At 33.9% G+C, this 22344-nt stretch overlaps 2 protein-coding genes across 5 annotated transcripts in view; one reads left to right on the forward strand and one right to left on the reverse strand.

Moving 5' to 3' along the window:
- On the forward strand, window positions 1-8726 carry LOC138122196 (uncharacterized). Of its 3 annotated transcripts, XM_069036381.1 has the most exons (10): window positions 1-298; window positions 4885-5141; window positions 5233-5325; window positions 5380-5562; window positions 5613-5722; window positions 6633-6778; window positions 6830-7071; window positions 7122-7316; window positions 7366-7473; window positions 8502-8726. In XM_069036381.1, the coding sequence occupies exons 1-10, from the start codon at window positions 243-245 to the stop codon at window positions 8528-8530; spliced, it is 1419 nt and encodes a 472-aa protein (XP_068892482.1). In that variant the 5' UTR covers window positions 1-242; the 3' UTR covers window positions 8531-8726. The 3 variants fall into 3 exon arrangements, with proteins under 3 accessions (XP_068892482.1, XP_068892480.1, XP_068892481.1); XM_069036379.1 differs by lacking the exon at window positions 8502-8726 and having other exon boundaries at window positions 149-298; window positions 7366-8036; XM_069036380.1 differs by lacking the exon at window positions 8502-8726 and having other exon boundaries at window positions 150-298; window positions 6833-7071; window positions 7366-8036.
- Window positions 8699-22344, reverse strand: part of LOC138122198 (beta-1,3-glucan-binding protein 1-like) — a 23455-nt gene continuing 9809 nt past the window's right edge. For both annotated transcript variants that reach the window (XM_069036384.1, XM_069036383.1), the window contains exons 2-8: window positions 20282-20509; window positions 20059-20225; window positions 19476-19603; window positions 18556-18713; window positions 9341-9571; window positions 9064-9152; window positions 8699-9017 (exon numbers count right to left, since the gene is read on the reverse strand). In XM_069036384.1, coding sequence (XP_068892485.1) covers window positions 8814-9017; window positions 9064-9152; window positions 9341-9571; window positions 18556-18713; window positions 19476-19603; window positions 20059-20225; window positions 20282-20492 — 1188 coding nt within the window. In that variant the 5' untranslated portion in view covers window positions 20493-20509 and the 3' untranslated portion in view covers window positions 8699-8813. The remainder of the gene's footprint in view (window positions 9018-9063; window positions 9153-9340; window positions 9572-18555; window positions 18714-19475; window positions 19604-20058; window positions 20226-20281; window positions 20510-22344) is intronic.

Genomic DNA, 22344 nt, shown 5'->3' on the forward strand with positions numbered 1-22344 from the left:
AATATTTTACTAAAAACAAAATGCAAATCACACTTTTTTTTCTCAAAATAAATTTCAAATGTATAAACTAGATAAAAGATGCCATTACTTGTTGCTATTGTTGTGGTTTGTTTTTTATTATTACTTGATAAATTGTGACTTTGACTAAGGAGGTATTTACTGTAAAAAATCTATTTGCGTTAGTTACAAAGTTTTAAAGACGTTCTTAAAATTCTTTTAAAATAAGTGAATATTGGTTTGCGATGGACCACATAGATCTAAATGCAGAGTTTCTGCAGTATGACAAAGAGAATAATGGGTGAGTTATTTGAATAAATGTTGAACAATTGCTTGCAATTGAAAGAAATTATGTTCCATTAAACTTAGGTAATTGATGATTAACATAAATGCTGTGTTTTTTTCAAAAAAGTTCTTTGAAATTACGTAGGTATTTTACTATATTTCATCAGACCAAGGACCTGTCTGTTTGATTTTATTGAACACGCTCATTGGAACAACTAAAAACAATTGTACAAATTGTAAAATTTGAACAGTCTAAAAACAAAAGTTCTTATTATCTTATTATTAACTATGTACAAACCAAACATGTTAACTCTGTTAATTCCAAATTTTGAAGAATTGCTTTTGCAGGTAATGCTGAAATGAAAATGGACTAGGTATTTGCTATCAATGAGAACTTTAAATAGACATAAGGCATTAGTTAGAATACACTGCTCCGCAAAATTAACGCATAATTGGAAATATCATATATGTAGGTACTTAATTCTGGTTTTCAAAAAAAATTTTTGTACAACAAATGATGAGTGAAAAGATAACATAAAGAAAGAAAACAGCATTTATTCTAAAACATTACAACAAATACTGATAATTAAAAAAAACACCTAATTGTCTGAAGACAAAAATAGCATGATTTATGCTATCTAATACCGCGTATTCCCTCCCCGGGCAATGATGACGGCCTGGCAAGTTCTTCTCATACCGAGAATTAAATTTCTAATGTCTAATTAATCAATATTGTAATATTGTTCCAAGTATGAATTAGGCTCTGTGACAGTTCGTTCAACGTCATAGAAGGCGGTTGAAGAGTTCTATTCTAACTTCTCGTAACATGTTATCCCATATGTGCTTAATTGGGTTTAGGTCGGGACTGCGTGGTGGCCAGACCATTCTGGCAATATTAGGTACCCTCTGCAAGGTAATTTTGCACAGCCGAGCAATATGTGGTCGAGCATTATCGTCCATTAAAAGAAATTCATCCCCAGTAAAGGGTGCGAGTGGCACTACATGAGGTTCCACGACTTCCGTAATATACCGATGTGCTGCCATTCATCCTCTATCAACTATGACTATGTTGGTATAAGCTGCTGACGAAATGCCACCCCAAACCATAACGGATCCACCACCATGACTTACTGTTCCGACAATGTTACACTGAGCGTATCTTTCGCCCGGGCGTTTATACACTCTCACTCGTCTATCATTACTGTACAGACAAAACCTGGGCTCATCGATGAAGAGCACGTTGGCCCAATCATTTATCATTCCAATTCAGATGTTCATTCGCAAACAACACGCGTTGTCTACGATGATCCGGAGTAAGTAGCGGGCCTCTTGCTAGGGTGTAGGGGTGCAAATCAACTTCTGCAAGCCTTCTTCGTACAGTATCTTGACTTATTCTAAACCCATAGGTTCTAGAAATTTCTTGTTGCACTAAAGTGCTGGTCACAAACCGTTGTCTCAGAGCTTGTAAACGCATAAAACGATCTTGTCTAGGGGTACCTAGTTATGCGCCCTCTGCCTTGGCCGTGTCGTCATTGGTGCGTGCTTGTTTCTCTAAACCGATTGAAAGCCCGCGAAATGGCGGACAGTGAAACTCTTAAGCGTTGAGCAATGTATAGTCCTTGTATCTTCGTAAGGAATTCTGACTTAAGCCCTAAATAAACCGAACAAAGACCCTACTCAAAGAAATGTATTGTCATATTGTGCCTGAAAATCACTAGACGGTCTCCGACAAATATTTTGAGTACTACCCCAGTTAATTTTTTTCTCCGAGACCGCCTAATGATTGACAGATACAATATCACAATAAATTTCTTTAAGTGGGGTCTTTGTTCGGTTTATTTATGACTTAAGTCAGAATTCCTTACGAAGATACAAGCACTATAAGTTTGTGTTCTGCCCTCTTCTTGTAACGCAAAGGCAACGGCATATTCTTCCGGTGAAAGATTTCTCGCAGAGGGTCCATGTGTCTGTGTAAAATGACAACACGATTCTAGACCCGTTATTATGCGTTATCCCAGGCAACAACACTAAAAACAGCATTTCGGTAAAAACATTTTATTTTCTTATATGGCTTCATACTGATAAAAAATCACAAGCTTCTACCATGTCTTGTTGGAAAAAACCATTAAAAATAAAAGTGAAACGACTCTTGTAAAAAATAAAAAATTCTCGATTTAAATTTTCATTTTTTGGGGCTTAGCCCTGCTTGCTTAAAGACTAATTTTTAATTTAATTTTAGTTTTGAAAAGTCAAGTATGCTTGGGAAATTTTCAAAAAACCTATTTTTCTGTATACATATGTAGTAAACTGCCTTTTATGTGGTAAATACAACAAAGGGTTATTAAGAAAAGTTGTTTAGAATCACCATCTAGGCCCCTAGACAAAATTTCAAAATCATCGGCCAACTATAATTTTTCATTTTTAGATACATACTCGTAGTTGCTTTTTAGTAAGTATACTTTGTCCAGAGAGAGATTGGGACTATTGGGAGATTTAGATTTTAAATTGTACATATTAAATTAACCCAACACTACAAAATGCACTAGAATACATTAATTGGAGCATAATTTCAGGGCAAAAATGTTACTGCTTGAAGGATATACCTACATATTTCAAATTTTACGTGCGCTAGGTAGGTAGGTACTACTTCCTCTACGTAGAGTTTAGTGCTTTTTATGTTAACCAATCTCTCGCTAGACAAACTTTAACAGATATGTCAAAAAGTTATTTAAAAAAGTTGCTTGAAATCAAAATCTTAGGTGCGTATAATTTTGAATTGTGAAATAAATAAATATTAAAAAAATGAAAAATCATAGTTGGCCGATGATTTTGAAATTTGGTATAGGGGCCCAGATGTTGATTCTAAACAACTTTTTTAAATAACTTTTTGTCGTATTTGTACAGAAAAATAGGTGTTTTGAAAATTTCCAAAGCATACTTGATTTTTCAAAACTAAAATTATGTTAGAAATTAGTCTTTAAGCAAGCAGTGCTGAATCCCAGAAAATGAAAATTTAAATCGAGAATTTTTTATCTTTTACAAGAGTCGTTTCACCTATCCGGGGACACACTGTATGTTAAAATTCAAAACACCCAAGCAAAATACACTGTCGCTCAAAAAATTCCGGACACCTACAAAAATGTTATTGTGGTACATTAAAAATCATGAAATATCTTAAATTGTGTTTAAATAAGGAACACCATCTTTACAATGAAAAAACAAAATGAAGAAACGTTAAATTAACAAAAATAATGGAATATTTAATCAATTAACATGCAATTAAGACCTACAATAACACTACTAATTCAACATTAATAACGGGTGTTACCACCGCGAGCTCTTATAACGTCTCTTAAACGATTTGGCATGCTTTGAATGAGAGTGGCAATGTAATCTTGAGGTATTTGAGCCCATTCTTCCTGCAGAGCCACTCTTAAGCCATTCAACGTCTCCGGTCGGGGTTGGCGACGTCTCATTCTTTTGCCAAGAAAATCCCAGACGTGCTCTATTGGATTCAAGTCGGGACTATTGACTGGCCACGGAAGAAGTCGTATACCAACTTGTTCCAAATATCGAACGACAATTCTCGCCATGTGCGGGCGAGCATTGCCATCCATAAAAAGAAAATTCTCTCCACTAAATGGCGCATAGGGACCCACATGAGATTCTACACATTCCAGGATGTACCTATGTGCCGTCATTGCTGTTTTCAACAAACATCAAATCGGTGTGGGCCTCTAAAGATATACCAGCCCAGATCATTATACTGCCTCCATTATATTCAGTTCTGGGAGATATGCAGCATTGACTGTATCGCTCCCCTGGTCTTCGCCACACCTTCTCATGACCGTCTGGTGATCTAGGACTAAATCTGGATTCATCTGTGAAGGGCACGTTCTTCCATTCGTTGTCGCCCCGATTCACATACTGGTGTGCAAACTCAAGTCGAGCTCTTCGATGTTCTACCGTTAATCTAGGGCCTGTAGCTGGTGTTTTCGCAGACAAATCTCTTTCCTTCAGTCTCCTTCGGACTGTTGGGGCTGAAATCATAACTCCACGAACATCAGCTAATCGTCCAGCAAGGATAGTTGATGGCAATCCCCTATCTCGCAATACAGAAAGACACAGAAAACGGTCATCTCGATCAGTTGTGGACCTGCTATGATCAGATCCGGCCTTCTCGTGAATCCATGTGTTTCACGGAACCGCGAGAGTACGTCTTGCACAGTTCTTCGCTGTATATTAAGGTGTTGTGCAATATACCGCACACTTCGGCCATCGTTGTTTAAAACACAAATGAGTCAAATCTGTCATCTGAAATGTAGCTTTGAAAAGAAAACACAATCTAAACATAAAGCAACTTTGTAAATGAATAGTTTTAGATACGCATAAAGTGCGAAAATCACTTAATGCAGGTGTTGCCCTAAAGAGTACAATATAATAATTAGCATTTTCTTTTAAAACCCTGCTAAGTCATTAACTACCTAATTGATTACTTGACTTAAATTTTCACAAAAAATAAATTAAGTACTTTAAATTTAAAAAAATGAAGTGTCCGGAATTTTTTGAGCGGCAGTGTATTTCCATTTCATTTAATTTCAGAGCCGTTAAAAAAGAAGTGGATTTTTTACAATTTGAGAGCTTTAATTCTCATTCAGTACAACCTAGCTCATCTTACACCTTCTCTGGAGCCATAGAAGTTAACGAAAACTTAAACAGTAGAATGCCTTTAGATTTGAGTAATTTAAGAGATCTAGGCAACTTATGCAAATTGGAAATAGTAAAAAACGAAATTCCATATTTAGTCAAATATAAACTTCAAGAAGGAAAACATGTAAAAATATGGCAGTGCAAAACTTGTGAGTTAATTTTTTTTTTCATTATACATTTTTACAGTAGTTTTCATCCCACTGCATTTTAATAAATTAACTTATTGTAAAATTCTTTCAGGTTTCAAGGAATTCGGCCATCAATATACCTTAATGCGCCATTTACCAACCCATACCGATGAAAGGAAATTCCAGTGCAATACTTGCGGCAAAGGTTTGCATTGAAAATACATCATTTGAGATTCTTATTCGTGTTCTATTATTACAGCTTTTAGACAAATGTCTACCCTATCTCAGCATCGAGCTATTCATTCGCATGAAAGACCTTATGTTTGTGAAATATGTCAAAAAACGTTCAATCGTGTTTCTACTCTAATATCACATCGAAAGACCCACACTGGTATTAAACCACATCAGTGTCATTTATGTAATAAAGCTTTCCATCAAAAAGGTTTATTATGTTTTATCTCTATATATCCTTTTCTTAAGTGTATGTTTTAGGCAACCTTCGTAACCACATTTTTACTCATACTAATGAAAGGCCGTACAAATGCGATGACTGTGGGAAAGGTTTTAATCAAATGTCAAATTTAATGTGTCACAAGTTAAAGGTACTATGCCGGCCAAAAAATTTGAGCAGTCATTTTCTGTCATTTAAAAAAAAATGTAATTGATATTTTTTGGGTGATAAATTTCAAAACTCGAAATTATATTATGTGAGAAAGAAAGGTAAACACCCCTTCATTGATCTTGATTTTCTGTTGTCATTCTACGACGTCCGGTGCCCCTAGCCCTGTGTTCACGGCCTTCTTGAGTCCATGCCTGATGATATCTTAAAATGGTAAGTAAGCTGAGGAATGTGACCAAGTCTACGCACTCGCGGTATTTCTCGCCTTACAAAAACATTTTTTAAAATTTTAAAATTTTGTAAAATTCAAAAATAAATTTTTTCAATGTAGACAAAATTTCCTTACGCTTGCAATAACCGAACCAGCAGTACAAAAGGAAAAATATTGCATAGATAGGGCTGCAAATTTAATCATTTCTTATCTGACCCAAAATACATTTGCCCGCACAAATTTATTGAAATAAAACAATAAGTACTGGGTGTTTACCTTTCTTTGTCACGTGGTATATTTTGTCATTTTCTACTACACAGAACTACCTCAGGTTATCTATGTACGACTGCTCTAATTTTGTTCATTCATGTCGGATTTTTGGAATATCTGAGCTTTAAACAGTTTAAATTGATTAGCAGAATAACAATATGCATGTCAAAATGACAAGAATCGAAAGTGGGGTTACGGTTCCTAAAAGTTTATTTACACTTTGGGTAGGTGAATGTCAAGATAGTGACGGCTAAAATTTTTTAGCCACCATAGTACCTATATTAATAAAAGTACCTACATATTTATGGACTACTTAAAAACATCTCTTATTAGCAAAATTAAAATAAGCTATTTTACTAATAAAAGAGGGCCATTTTTCACTTAATAATGGTTTTGTATATTAATATTCTAGTCTCACCAACGAGTGGATAAACCTAAACATTCGTGTCAAATTTGCAGAAAAACTTTTGCAAAAAGAATAGCTTTAAGAAATCATGAACAATATGAACACAGAGAAAATAATCAAGCTGTTGATTCATTTTTAGTTGAAGAACAAAAGTATGTTTTCCTGTTTATTTTCAATAAAATGTAGTTTCATACTTCTGTTAGTAGAATAGCCAATGCAATATTTGTGGAACCCATTAAAACTAAAGCCATGCAATTAGCCATTGAGACAAATCAAATACCATTTGCTTTGTTGAGACCGTTGACCGGAATTCCTGTTTTGGTGCGAGTCTTACCTGCCGGAAATGATAAACAAATGTTGGTGCCGGCTAGTGCTGAAGATTTGAAAAAACATGGTCAAATTTCAGTTACTCCTAAAACATCAACGCCTGGAACAACAACTGAAGGTGATCAATTTTATATTTAAAATAAAATCTTGAGGATAATATTTCAGCAGAAGAAAAACAGAATCTTGTTGGTAGCACTGTTCAGATCAAAATTCCAGTAGTTGCAACAGTTATTCAACAAAGCGGTGAGGGAGGCCACATGTCAATGTCCGTAGTGAGTCCTGGACCCAACGATGAGGCCATTAAGCAACCAAATTGCCAATCACTCGGTACTTATATTCTAACTGCCACAAATGAGGAAAAAAGTAATACCATTTAGAAATTATGTTCATTGTAATAGCTTATTAATTTTAGATAATGTACAGCTAAATATGAATGAAGATTTGGAACCACACACGAATTCATCACATGCTTTTGAACTGGAAAGCTCTGGAAATCAATCTAGCACAAATGATATGAATAGTGAGTATAAGCTTATAAGTACCTACTCTATAATTTAAAATCAGTCGCAAGTAAGATATGACTGTACTCGAATAAAATCTGTAAACTCTTCATATTCATGTATTCTCAGAAAAAGTTAAAGATTTTTAAAATTTCTTATACCGGGTGTATTATGAAAAACCTTTGGTGCTATAACTTCCTTATTTTTTATCCGATTTTAATAAATGATATGTCAAACAAAATCGTTTTAAATGGGCTACAATTTGAATTGATCCAATATTTGTTCTTGAGTTCTGTTTTTGACAAATAATAGTCAACTTTTTTTTTTAAATGGCACTATTAACTTTTTTTGCTCAGTTTTATAGAGATTTTTATTTTAAATATGAAAATGTAAACAACCATGCTCATGCATAGAAACAAAAACAAGAAATTAAGAAACGATGTATTTTTTTAAAATTAAGCAGTCACATTAAACAGTAATAAAAGTGCATTCTAATTTTGCAAAGTGACTAAGAGAGCTATGGACATTCAAGACAATGTCTATTTGACTCCGGCCAATAACAGAGATGATTTAATAAAAAGAATCGTAGCAGTATGTGAACAAATACCACCAGAATTTTTATTAAACGCCGCAATGGGCGTCAGTGGAAGGTGTCGAATGTGGCTTAGAGAGAATGGAAGTAATTTCAAACATTTGCTATAGTAAAGTTATGGTTACTTGATTTTTGGAAATTCTATTTTTTTTATTAAAAACAAATTTTTGATTTTTTATTTTAATGTTTATGTATTCAGAAGATAAACATCTATCAGAATAAAGATAAAAAAATATACAGTGCAACTTAAAAAAACAAAGTTAGCTGCGGTCTGTCAAAAAATATAATGTTAAAAAAAATCATAGCCCGTCGGACTATAGTGTTTCTAAAACGATTTTGTTTGACGTATCATTTGTTAAAATCGGATAAAAAATAAGGAAGTTATAACACCAAAGGTTTTTCATAATACACCCGGTATTTGCTCCTACTTCTAATCATATATGTATTAATTTTTAGTACAAGAAAATGTATTTATCATTCAGTAAATTTTCTTTGCTGCAATAGTTCGTGACTACGGATTTCAAGAGATTAAATTTAATGCAAAAATATATATGTTATTAATGTAAGCAATTAAAAACAGGTATCTACTTCTTAAAAATATGTTGTTTTTTTTTCTATTCTGTATTCATAATTATGTAATTTATAATAAATAATTGTTGTGTTGTGTGCCTCCTAACGCAATCATTTATTTTCTTTTAATTTTACAGTCATGCGTAAAAAATATACCTAATATGGCACATAATGATTAAAAAATCTATTCCAAAAAGTCTATAAAGCCCACACTTTAATATAATCAACCTGTAAAGCACAATTGTCACCGCTCCAAGTTTTCCCCCATTCGCTTCTTGCCGTAAAGAAATTTTTAACTTGTTTATTGTCTTTGTTGCGCCAAGGTTTTACGTTAGTTCCTGATCGGAAATCATCTGGGAAATCATTGACTCCTCCCACCCCTACTCCAAGAACTAAGCGGACCTAAAAATATTTATTAGATCGGCAAAAAATAAACAAATCATATTACCATATCGTTATCTGCAAAGTTTACTTCTTGCATTGTCCTTTTATCGATCTTGCCATATTCAATACCATTTAATTGTAACGAAATGTGATCTGAAAATTTGAACAAATTAAACATGACTAATATAACTAACAGGTGTTCAATTAAGTTGGTTTTGACTTAATTTTTTAAAAGACAACGACATCGTAAATTAAGTTGGTTAGACAAAGATAGCGACGAAGATCAAAGCCAATTTGATGAACTTTTCAAACTGAACACCTGTTATTTAGGCATTTTTCACCTTCATCCCAAAGTACAACAAAAGTGTGCATTTGACTTGTAAAAGGTTTGCTGTTCCGAGTACTTTTCAAATATTGACTTCTATGAGGTTCTTCTGGATCTAAAACAGGTCCACCAAAAAGTAAATTGCCTCCAATGTCTTCCTGATTATTTGCCAGTAATTTATTATTTCCTCTGGCATAACCAATCCATATTTTCTTTTTTGGATCATTTACTTGTTCTAAGTACATTTCTAAAAATTTAGTTGTTAAAGTTAGCGTCACTATACAGTGAGTTTTTTTTAAGACTGGCCATAGGGTTTTACATGCTAATTTTTCAACCCCCTGTTAACTTTTGTTCTGATGAAAATATTTAAACCATTTTTGGAACAAAGTTGGGAGATTTTTCAAACTATCGGATAGATTACAATTCAATATCCCAAACTGTCGAAAAAGTTGTGAAAAAAATATTTTTTAGCGCGCCGAAAGCGTTCAAAATTGGAAATCGTCAGGTGCTGGTTGAGCCGACAATGGCGCTACTCTGGCGCCCGCTCGACGTACTATTATTTCGGCGCACTAAAAATATTTTTTTCACAACTTTTTCGACAGTTTGGGATATTGAATTGTAATCTATCCGATAGCTTAAAAAATCTTTCAACTTTATTCCAAAAATGGTTTGAATATTTTCATCGGAACAAAAGTTAACAGGGGGTTGAAAAATTAGCATGTAAAACCCTATGGCCAGTCTTAAAAAAAACTCACTGTACAGCCTGTAATCAAAATACACAGAAATATTTAAACACGTAAGTACTGAATACTCCCGCATCAATGAAAAAATATGCGTTTTTTTTTTTAAAACGTAAGGATACATAAATAATTAAATAAAATAAATCGAACAGCAATTTAGACACTAAATTGTGGACGCACCACTGTCTTGGTTTCATAGTGGAAATTATAAAAGCAATAATAAAGAAAAACCGAACTCTCGCTTTTTACACGCTTCATACACAAAGGACAAAAAGGATCTTCTTATCGGAGGTTGGGTTGGCGTAAGCAGAGCAGTTATTAGTTGCAGCTCGACAAACGGTGCAGTATAGCAGTGCATTAATAATCGTGTATCTGTTATTAAATCGTTGAAAATGCCAAATTTTACAAACGTGGAATTAATGGATATGGTTCTCGCGTGTAAGCACAAATATTGGACCTACCGGGAACAGAACAGTTATGTATTTTATTTATTCTTGGTAAAATGGTAATATGTACTGATATTTAAAACCCGAGAACGTCTAGCGATGCCAAACGGCACCGGTAGGTATCCAATTCCTATATGGGTTATAAAACACAAAAATGAAAAAATGATAGACCAATGGCCATGCAAATTTGCAAATAAGACTCCCTTGCATAGATTCGTATTTCAGTCATTTTGCATTCTTTACTGACAGCGTTGTTACAAGTGAAAAGTTAAAAGTGAATTAATTGAGTACAATATGGATACAGGCTGGGTGTAAGGATATTTTTTTTTAATTTACACTCTTTATTGTTAATGACATAGTAATTAGGTATTCGTAATGACAATAATGACATAAACTTATCGAAATGTGTCACAAATTCTTCTTTCTGTTTTTCTCGGTTTTCATTTACTTATTTACAATATAAAAAAACCGTGGGTGCCGTTCGGCACCGCTAGGTACTTATCATTGCTTTTATAATATTTGATATTTTTGATTGATGAGGATAATAGTGAAAGCAATGAAATTTTTATCCCGAAGCAGTTGCTGTATCTAGAGAGGATTCAGGCGATGAAGATGAAGATAGCCTTGTTGATAATTCGTCAGGGGGACAATTGAGGCCTCGGCCTGAAGTTGTACTACCTGGTGCCCAGCGCTTTGGTGGAGTTTTCCAAAAAATTAACAATTTAAATAATGGCAACACGCAGGAAAGTAGTAGTGATAATGAGAAATCTGCAGCTTCGGCGCCAAAAATAAATAAATTCAATCGGAAAAAACCGACCTGGATTTCGGAAGATTTAAAAAAAAAATCCATTTTTCCACAACCAGATTTTTCGATATACCGTGACCAAACACCAGTGACTATTCAATTCACCTGTTATTTTTCAAATATTAACCAATAAAAGAGCAGATATGTACTTTCGTAGCCTAGCAACAGAAAATTCCAGCGAATATTCCACTCGTGAAAATATAACTGACTATTCCACTAGTGGTCGAGGTGAATATTTTAAACAAACCTTGATTATTATTTTTATTCAAAGAAATTATTACTTTCTTACGAAGTTAACTAAACAATGAAATCATGTGTAACATAGATTTGCGAACTAGCTTTGAAAATTTTTATTTTAATCATTGATTTGGTTCATTGAATAGTCTGTTGAATACAACTCGTAGTCAAAGATAGTAGAATATTTTTCCGATGGTATCACTTATGGTCATTACGCTTTTGAACACCATTCGTGCTACGCACTCATGGTGTTCATAAAGCGAATGACCATTCGTGATACCACCACAAAAATATTCGACAATCTTTGACTACTCGTGGTATTATAACTGACTATTCAATTCACCTGTTATTTTTCAAATATTAACCAATAAAATAGCAGATACATATTTACATTCGTAGCCTAGCAACAGAAAATTCCAGCGAATATTAATATTCGACTAGTGAAAATAACGGCTGACTATTTTCACTTGGAGTTGGATTTGAACGAGTTTTTATTTTTTCTGTTACTTTAAGGTGCATTCAACTCGCAAATCGTGATTTCGATTCTTTGATTGCGATAGAATCGCATCGATTGATCTCTGTTGAACAAGTGATTCTGTTTGACAGTTGCGATTTGCGATTCCCTATTTTAGGTTAGGTTAATACGTTCTATAGTTAATAGAAAAGTTAATACAATAAATATGAATCAAGAATGTGAGAATGGGCCGAATGCCGAATGGGAAATGGGGGATGATATTCAAGGAAGGTGCAAAACACAGAACGTGCGAAATTCAATTCATGCGCAAGCGCAGAGATCACAGATTTATGATTACCACGATTTGCATCGTAAAATTTCTGCGATGCACATCGGTCACCATCGATTGCAATCGCATCGCAAGTGTTGAACGGATTGACGTAAAAATGACAGATTTTGATTGCAATCGATGCATGAGTTGAATGCACCTTAAAGGTCATTATTTTTGTAATGATAAAGCCATTCCGACTAATTAGATGACAACTCGGACAGTATTTTTGATTAACGTCCATGCTCATTTGATTTTTTTTTGTCAATTCTAATTTTTAACAAATCAGCGCAAATTTGAGCAGGACCGGTTTCAGAAATTTCAAAAAAATTAACTTATTGTATCTTCATTGCCGTACACATTTTACTAAGGTGATTTTGGCTAAAACTCTTTAGAACAACGCATACTATCACAGGTTAAAAGGAACACCTCAACTTCGAAAACACCCTGTATAGTAGTACCGTGGATTAAAGGTCAACCTTTGGTTTGGGACGTTACTGTTGTAGATACACTTGCAGACAGTTACGTTTTGAAATCATCTGAAGTCTCAGGTTCTGCCGCTGAAATGGCTTGCAAACGCAAACATAGCAAATATAGTTCAATCATTTCGTCAAACTACGTGTTTAAAGGTTTAGCATTTGAAACCTTAGGCCCTTGGTGCAAAGAAGCCATCGATTTCATTAATGTCATCGGAAACCGACTTATCGCGGAATCAGGCGATTCAAAATCAAAGAAATTCCTTTTCGAGAGGATTTCCCTTGCCATTCAACGTGGAAACGCTGCAAGCATTCGGGGCACTTTTCCAGATTCCGCAATATTATCGGAAATTTTTGTATTGTAAAACAAAAATGTTTATGTAATTATGTTATTAATTGATAATATATGTTAACCCTGTATAATAATAATATAACAAGAAATTATAAAAAACACATATTATGCGGTTCACAATCGATCATTGATAAATGTAGGATTTGCGGAACTGAAGGGGAAACCATTGAACACATCATTTCTTCTTGCACCGTTTTAGCTCAAAGCGTATATAAAAAACGTCATGATATATTCGCAAAAATTATACACATGAATTTAGCAGTTAAATTCAACTTATTAAAGGATACACAACTACATTATATTTATAAACCAGAAAGTTGTTTGGAAAATGACAATTACAAATTATATTTTGATCGGACAGTTTTAACTGACATTCATATTCAGCATAACAGACCAGACATTATTATTTTAAATAAACAACAAAAGCAAGCATATCTTTTAGATATAGCTGTTCCAAATTCACACAATATAACACAGACATATAATACAAAAATTTATAAATATTTAGAACTCTCCGTTGCTATGAGAAATCTTTGGTGTTTAGAAAAAACTTCGATTTTACCATTTATAATTTCAGCAACAGGAATAGTACCGCAATCTCTTTTTAAAAATTTAAAAATTTTGGACTTAGAGAACACATTGGTGGTTGAAATTCAAAAAGGTATATTATTATACTCATGTCATATCGTGAGGAAATTCCTTAACATTGACACAGAACATAAAACACGAAAAAGTCAAAATGTGGAGGCGAGACGCCGGTAATTATGTTGATAAGCACTGCACTATTACTTGATAGTATTATCCGTAATAGTGTATGTACTCCGGCAAAATTGCCGTGCCGCCGGGTGGAGGTGGGATACGTAATAACAATGGTCCAGTAGTATGGACTCGCAAAATTGCTGCCCATAAATTCACCTTTTGGGGCCATTCTGTGTGTGTTTCTTGGAAAAAAAACCAGCAGAACCTGTAGAAAATTATGTAAGCTACCAGTGTACGAAAAATCATTTTGAAATTAGCAGTAGAAAAACCATTAACACGAAATAAAGTTTACACCATGTAAATCCCTATGGTTCATCGATAAAAAAATTCACTGTACAGCAAATGGTCTGCAAACATTTGGTATAAATAGACTAAATTTAATCTTTACGAAGATTTCAACCCTATATTGGAATGATAATTGATTTTTGCACTGCTTGTGTTAATTTTTGTTGACTGTAGACATTGCAGAACCATCTCGTTTACCACAATACTTTAGAGCGAATTAATCAATGACTGTAACTCCTTATGTTGATATGTGCCATATGGATTTTATACAATTCCATTCTCGGAAGGATAACACAGAAAAAAAATGAAGTTAAAGTTCAAATTTTACATGTATAAACATAATTATATTATGCGATAATTGTTGTGGGGAGATAAAAATAAAAAAATGTTTGATTCTCTCTTATCATTTTACGAATGACGAATTTTTTTTCATTAAAGAGATAACTTAATTTAACAATAACAGTACAAAAAAAATATTTTAAAAAGAAAAAATAATTCAGGCGTTAACGGGTTTTGGAAAACATTTCTTGCCGAATCGTTTAAATGGTGAAGAATACCTTCGATTTTTGAGTGATACTTTGCCCGAGTTGCTGGACGAAGTGCCCTTAGACATCATGCAAGACGGCGCGGCGCGCCCACCACACTATGCTCGCCAAGTTACGCAGTGGTTCGGTTGAACCAAAACTACCCTGAAAGGTGAATTGGACAAAACGGTGCAACACTTTAGCCGCCAAGATCTTCGGATTTAAATAAATACGATACAGATGAATTCGGTAGAAGAACTAACTGATCGGTTTCGTTATGGCTTTTTTACCATTTCACTTTCGTTTGAGTCGACCACGGGCCGGAGTGAGGGGAATTTTGAATTTTTAAATACGCAATTTCAGCCAGTGGAATTCATCTTCAAATGTCTTGGTCATTTACAGCTTAAAATATTTCCGCCCATTTTAATTACAGAATAAAGGAAAAGAACGTAAACCTTTTCTAAAATGCAGCAAGTAAGTAGGTAGAAAATCAAATTCTAAAAGCAAAATAAACTTATGAACTAATTTTAATGTTTTCGAATCATGTTTATAAAATAATTATATTGCCAACTTTGGTTATAAGAATCCCCAATTTAGAAATATTTTTATTTTGCCAACGTAATTCAACAGGTGGTGGAAATTTAAAATTGAGACAAACTATACATGTATGGTTACTGCTTAAACTTGAAGCTGGCAGTACAATCAAATTTGAAATTTCAAAATAGCAAAAGGAGGTTTTGTGATAGGTACATCACTTGAAAGGTCTTTCAGTTCTCGGTGGCTTGATTGTTCAATTCCATCACTTCGTTTTGTACTATGACGGTTTGAAGTAAACGTCTCTCAAGTTTATAATAATAATTTAGTGATACAATGCCAGCCGTATCTGAATTTACTAAAGCCAAAATAGTAACCCTTCACCAGAGGGGTATGTCGTATGGGCAAATTTCGACGAATTTAGGGTTATCGAAGGGTACTTACTATCCATGCCAATATGCGGAAGTGGGAACACACTGGACGGTGAACTATCACCGAAATCTGTGCCTGTCCATGAGGAATAGATTGCTCTTGGTTGTACAACAAAATGGAGCAATGATCAAATATTGACTTCTTCAGTTTTAGTTGTAAAGTTTTTTTTTTTTATTTTAAACTTTTAATTTTAAGTTTAATAAATAAATGTTATAATTTGTTAGTATTGTGGATTGATCTGTAGTTTGAATTTTTTGATATTTGCGTACCAAAGTACAACCTGTTGGGTCGTTCTGTGTTGACGTAAATAGAACTAAATTTGGTTTCATCTATGATGAAGACATTCCTGATTTTGTGTTGATGCTAAACCTCTAAGAACTAGATAGGTACGGTCGGTAGACAAATAAAACTGGGACACTTAAAATTTAATCTATGTAAATCAGACCATTGAATTGTCAATATATTTGTCAGTGTCTATATAATATGTCATACCAAAGTTAACCTATTTGTGATAAAGCTGTAATTAAACGATGCAAATTTGTAAATTTTGACTTATGTGATTGTCATTTTTGTCCCAGTTTGATTTGTCCATCGACTGTACGTATCTACATTCTACACCACTCGATAGCCTACGGGCTGCAGCGACTTTCGCAATTTCGACGGCAAAGACGAAACGATTAAGATTCATCCACGTTCACCATTGGTGAGCAGACGTAGGCACACCAAAATTTTTGTGTTAATCTATGATTGACTAATCTGTCACTGGTGACATGACAAGAGAGGCAAAAATAAAAAATGAGGTTAGTTGACCATAAAGCCAGTTTTACATTTATATGTCAAAGGAATAACAAGTCGTTCAAAATTTTTTGTCCGCCATAGTACCGGGATATCAAAATTTATCTTGGTCAAAGATGGTTATGGATTGGAAAACATCCGTCTCAACTAATTTCGTGTGTTTTGTAGGCTGTAAGATCTTGTTCCATATGTTTGACGAACGTCATTAACAACTTCCATTAATAAATTGCGTACCAGTTCGAAAATAGGCTTCTATCATATGTATTATCCATTTACTAAACTCCCGCACTGTCAAAGTGTTTGCAAATTGCAAGTTGCCGTTCTGAGACTAGTAATTTTTTGGTGCAAAAATTTGAAATTTCAAATTTGAAGTTAAGTTTAATAAATTCGCTTTCTTTCATTCAAGTATTACTTACACGAAATTGCTGAACAAGAAGAAGATATGAAATGTAAAAGAATACTGTTAACAGTCAGAGAGAAGAAGGGTATTGTTAATTATTGTTTGGTAAGAAGAGAATTACTCCATTAACATAACCAAACTTTTCTTGTTGACGTTTTTATAACTAGATTTTGTGTACAGGCAACTGAAAAGGTATCTCACCATACATACACTTCAAAAAAAAAAAATCAAAAACTTGGCACTGACAGTGCGGGAGTTCAATAAACGGATAGTATATACATTTTGTGGTCTGTACTCTAAACCATAATTCAAAAACTGTTTGACAGATGACAGATGACACAAATGCACGACACAGCCTGTAATCAAAATACACGGAAATATTTCAACACGTAAGTAGGTACTGAATACTCTCGCATCAATGGAAAAATATGCGTTTTTTGAAAAACGTAATTAAAATTATACGTGAACAAATGGCATGCCAATTTAGACAGTAAATTGTGGACGCGGCACTGTTTTGGTTTCATTGTAGAAATAATAAAAGCAATAGTAAAAAAAGCGAACTCTCGCTCTTCATACACTTTTTGTATGACAAAAAAGGATCTGTTTATCGGAGGTTGGGTTGGCGTAGGCAGAGATGCGTAGGTCAGTTATTAATTAAAGTAGCCGCTCGATTTTGTTAATGCTCAATTGTATCGGTAATACCACTAGTGATCGCAGCGAATATTTTTAACAAATGAATGCAGCCTTGAGAATTGCTTCCAAATGGCTTACGTGTGTTTTTTGTGTTGTTGGAAACATTTTCTTCGATTTCTGCGTTAATTTCTTCTTCCGATTTGCTGCCAAATTGCCAAAGTTGGTTCATGGAATAGTCTTCCGAATACAACTCGTAGTCCAAATTATGTAGACTATTTTTCAAACTGGTTTCACTTATTCAATTGTGCTTGGTAATCTCACTCGTGCTGACGTACTCGTGGATTCATTCCCAAGCACAATTGATAATTCGTGACCAGTTTGAAAAATAATCGACATAATTTGGACTACTCGTGGTATTATAAATATGAAAATCCTATGTCTCGTAAACCAATTCTACACCCGGTATGTATTAACTTTACGTAAATATCGAAATCATCAGTGGAGAAAAGTTTAGAGGAAAACAAATTTGTGGGAAAAAACTAACATCTTATTTTAATGTTTTGTAAAATTCGTATTTCGTTAGGATTATAAATTAAAAAACTGCCTTTCGATTTTCTGAACAATTTCGATTCTGTGGACAGTCGTGGTTTAAACTAGGCAAAAATGAATATGGAATTCCACAATTTTTCTTGGAAAGCAAAATAATTGCCCCAATCCTCCCAAGTATTCTTAAACACTAGATACATTTAAAAAGTCGTTTGAGAACCACGTCGTTTAGCAACCTACTTCTAAATCTAAACAATGTTTCCAACAAATTGTATTGCTGTATTCTGACAGTTGTGTGCCATAAAAGCGTGCACTAAAAGTTTTATGGCACGATTCCGTCAATTCACTAAACGTCAACTTTGACAACGATTTTTAGTGCAAAAAGTGCTCGTATATAAACAATATTTTCGAAATTCGATGTGTTCCGACAATTTTTTGGCGCAGTGTACTATTAGCATTTTTGTAAAAAAATAATACCTACTTACGTGGATATATCCAGTCCCCTGCAGGTAACTTCGCCCTAATTTCAACTTTACCATATTTAAATCGAAAATCAGAAACAAGTCTTCCAGAAGTCACAGGTGGAATTATGAAATAAATTTCTCGTTTTTTATAACATTCTTCATCTGTTTTCCTAGTACATCTGCAAAATATATATTTTAAACATTTAATTTGAAAAATAGGACATACTTATGCAAAAAACTAAGCTCAAAATTTTTACAACATTAGTGGATTCAGTGTAATAATAAAGTGAATAGTGAGTGTAGAATTTTGATTTCTGCGTGCATCAAAACACTACTTTCACAAAGTTTTTGCATATTGAAAATGTTACGGTCTACATAGTTTTAGTAAAATATTACAATAGATTTCTAAAGGCAAAATACAATTTTTGTATAACTAATTATACGAGTAGGTATGTCTCAATAGAGACAATAATTAAAACATTTTAACTAAAAATGAATGTCTCAAATAACATATTAGAAGATTTCTAAAACGTTCTTCTTAAAACAACGCACAGTGTTAAGACACAATAGGTGCATACTTTTAAGTTTATTAATGTCCTACTGTGTTGTTAATGAACGATAATGACACAGTTTTCTGATACGTTATTAGAGAAATAATCCCCTAGGGCATTATCTTCAAATAACAGGCTCTAGGGCGTTATAAGGTCCTCGTTGCTTAGTTACGACCAAATTTTGACTGATAGGTATAAATTAATCAAATCATTGTCAATCCAAACACACGAAAGCAGTCGGACATTAAACCACGGGTACTCCCCTCGGACCGGAGGCCCTCGGGTTTCACTCTGCCGACCTCGCGCGTTATCAACATTATAACACCCTTGATAACTTAATCAACTATAATGGTATTGTTTTCAATAAGAGAAATTAAATTGTTAATTTACCTGTTTCTAAAATCTAGTTCACCATTTACTTCGGCTTCACTTTGTGCATATTTTGGTTTTATAAATAGTTTATTGTCATTTAAAAAACATACAGTTGGGTCATTTTGATAAGAAACAAATTCATAATCCTGGAACATAAAGCACATCAATCAAATAAAACGCATTTGCAGTTGCAATGAAAATTATAATTAAGTGTCATTATTGCCCTTTGTTTCCAATCACTTAAGAAATTATAATTATAAATTATACTTAGAAAATTATACAGAAGGTGCCACGAAGGTAAGCGTAATGGATATTGAAACTAATTGTCGCCAATTTTTCATCGAATGCGTCCATTTGGCAAAAAACCGACCTGACAGATTTGAGTTTAAAGACAAATGAAGCACAATTTGTTAAGTATAATGTTTTAATTTTAATTTTATTGTGCACACCGTCATTCACAACTATGGACCAAACTTTGTTAATTATAATTCGTAATTATAATTTATAATTATAAGTGATTGGAAACGAGGGGTTACTCTGTTTTAAATTGAAATGATAATTTTGTTATTATAAACATCAGATTTAAAAAATCCTTAATTACCAGGCTGGTATACGTGGGAATATATTGTTCGATAAGCCATTTCTTGGTGTCAATTCCTTCCCCGTTGAAATTTTCTTCAAAAATAATGCTATTTTTACAAATCACAGATCTTCCTCTAACTGTTGTAGGACTTGTCTCACAGGATGAGTTTTTTAACTGCACCAGTTCTAGGAGGAAAGCAAGATTCTAATTATTCCAATAAATAAGTTTTCACATTAATAACCTGTTACGTTCCACACTTGATTGTCTTTTCTATATCCTAATTTTAAAAATTGGATAAATACCCAGTAATGAATTACATCCCCGGCTTTTAGCTTCAAGTCTTTGTTAAAATAAGACCACGTATTACCAGTTGGAGAAGTATAATCTTGACTGTACTCTCCAGGATCAACCTGCGATATTGGTTTGTTTATATTCCCATGAAAAGCAAACATCTGTATTCCATTTAAGGCTAAAAGTGTAACATATTATTATTTAATAGTATCGTAGAGGGATATGGAGGGAGCACTCTTCAAAAAAGTGGTTACGACCGCGCTTTTCTGTAGACCTAATAATATAAAAGGTCTCCAGATGAGCCGAGAGAAACCGAAGTTAACGCAGATATTTCATCTTTCCAGTGGCGTCCCTTTAACTTTTTTTCTGGGGACAATTTTTGTAGGAATTGTAGGAAGACCACGGTAAATATTTAGTTCAAAATAAAAACAGATCAGAGTTATACAAGTGAAAAAATACAAAAACAATTCACCAATCGGTTCACGTGTAAAAAACCAAATCCCAGTAAAATGACGGAACACCGACGCCTATGAAGCATCTGACGCCCAATGACCCTTGTCACGAAATTTCCCGAAGTACTGGCGGTCATTTTAAAAGGCATCATAAGGTCTCCGCACAGGTCTGGCGACGTGCCGCTTTCTTTACATTGCCAGCATAGGCAGTGCTCCCTCCATATCCCTCTACGAATAGTATACATATTATGATACAAGTTTATAAGGAAGCCTTTAAAGCACGCGCGACGAGTTTAAGAGCACGACGCGTAGCGGAGTGCATTTAACGTCGCAAGTGCTTTAAAGGCCGTTATAAACGTGTACCATACGCTATTTTTTATTATACCTGCACTACAATCTGAAAATTATAACAAAAAAAAATAAATTGAAATACCTTTTCCTAAGTAATTGTGTCATTAATCGTTGATATAGAAATGGTCAATTGTTGTTGTTTCGTTGCTATCATAAATTGTGTATAAATATCTATTTATCATTGTTCAAAATGTAGGTGAATTTATTGTTACCTAAGCAACCCTTAAAGCTTTAGTGTTTTAAAGGCCCTTTTTCGCATACATTTTAGGGCCAGTTTCCTAATAAACTTTATCTTAACGTGACTTTAATGGATTGTTTCAACAATATTGTAGTGACCCAGTTTAAAATTTAAAATTTTTAATTCCCGGTACCGCCACCAGAGCGCGCCAAATGGGAAGGTACTAGCGGGTAGACTAGGAACTAAGGGATGGGGTTGGTAATCTTGGCGAGTTGGCAACGCGGAAAGCGGAAATACAGGCTGTATCAAAACGACCGCACCAACTGCTTATAATCGTATAAAGTAGAGTTAGAGGAAAGTAAAAAAAAAATACAAATATTCCCCTGATGCTTTTTTGTTTTTTCTTATTTCTCTAGGTTTTGATTTCTTTTGTTGATATTTAAAAGCATATGATTAATTGACTAAGATTTAATCAAAAATTGTGTAACAAAAATTTTAAATTTCGGATTTTAAAAAATCAAATGGACTAAAAGAAAAATAATTTAATTAGTGAATGGTATTGGAATTGAATGAATACTCTGTCTAAAATAATTGGAACAACAAAATTTTTTTTTCCAAATCATTTTTGGTTAAAATTTTCTATCTTTAACACCCTGTAACTTTTAATTGAAGGTGGGAAAAAAGCTTTTTTCAATTTTTTTAAGTTGTTCTCACTCTATTCTGTACAACTGCTTGTAGTTGGTGCGTTCGTTTTGAATCACCCTGTATAGCGGGGGTGAGGCGGTCTCGCGCGCGCGTGGTTGAAGGGGGGTAGGTCACTTTTGTTTGGTTTTTCGAAACGAACACACCTTGCGAAGGGCGATCCAGTTTCTCAAGTTTGTAAGTTACATCTGAACCGATTACACTACCGTCCCGAGTAGATATTTTGTGTCCCCGTGAGGAATTCGACGTTTTAATTCACCTGGGTAATTTATCCCACTTTCGTTGCCTTTTTTTTTGTGTTTTGTTTTTGGGACCAGGACCCCGTGGTAA

Source organism: Tenebrio molitor, chromosome 1 (assembly GCF_963966145.1).
Source record: "Tenebrio molitor chromosome 1, icTenMoli1.1, whole genome shotgun sequence".
NCBI classification, from domain to species: domain Eukaryota; kingdom Metazoa; phylum Arthropoda; class Insecta; order Coleoptera; family Tenebrionidae; genus Tenebrio; species Tenebrio molitor.

What these genes read in the sequence shown, in the direction of transcription:
- LOC138122196 (XM_069036379.1), top strand. Translation starts at nt 243, where the DNA reads ATGGACCACATAGATCTAAATGCAGAGTTTCTGCAGTATGACAAAGAG. An exon ending in TTTTTAGTTGAAGAACAAAA is followed by an intron (nt 6,779 to 6,829) that starts GTATGTTTTCCT and finishes TACTTCTGTTAG; the next exon opens with TAGAATAGCCAATGCAATAT. An exon ending in GCCTGGAACAACAACTGAAG is followed by an intron (nt 7,072 to 7,121) that starts GTGATCAATTTT and finishes ATATTTCAGCAG; the next exon opens with AAGAAAAACAGAATCTTGTT.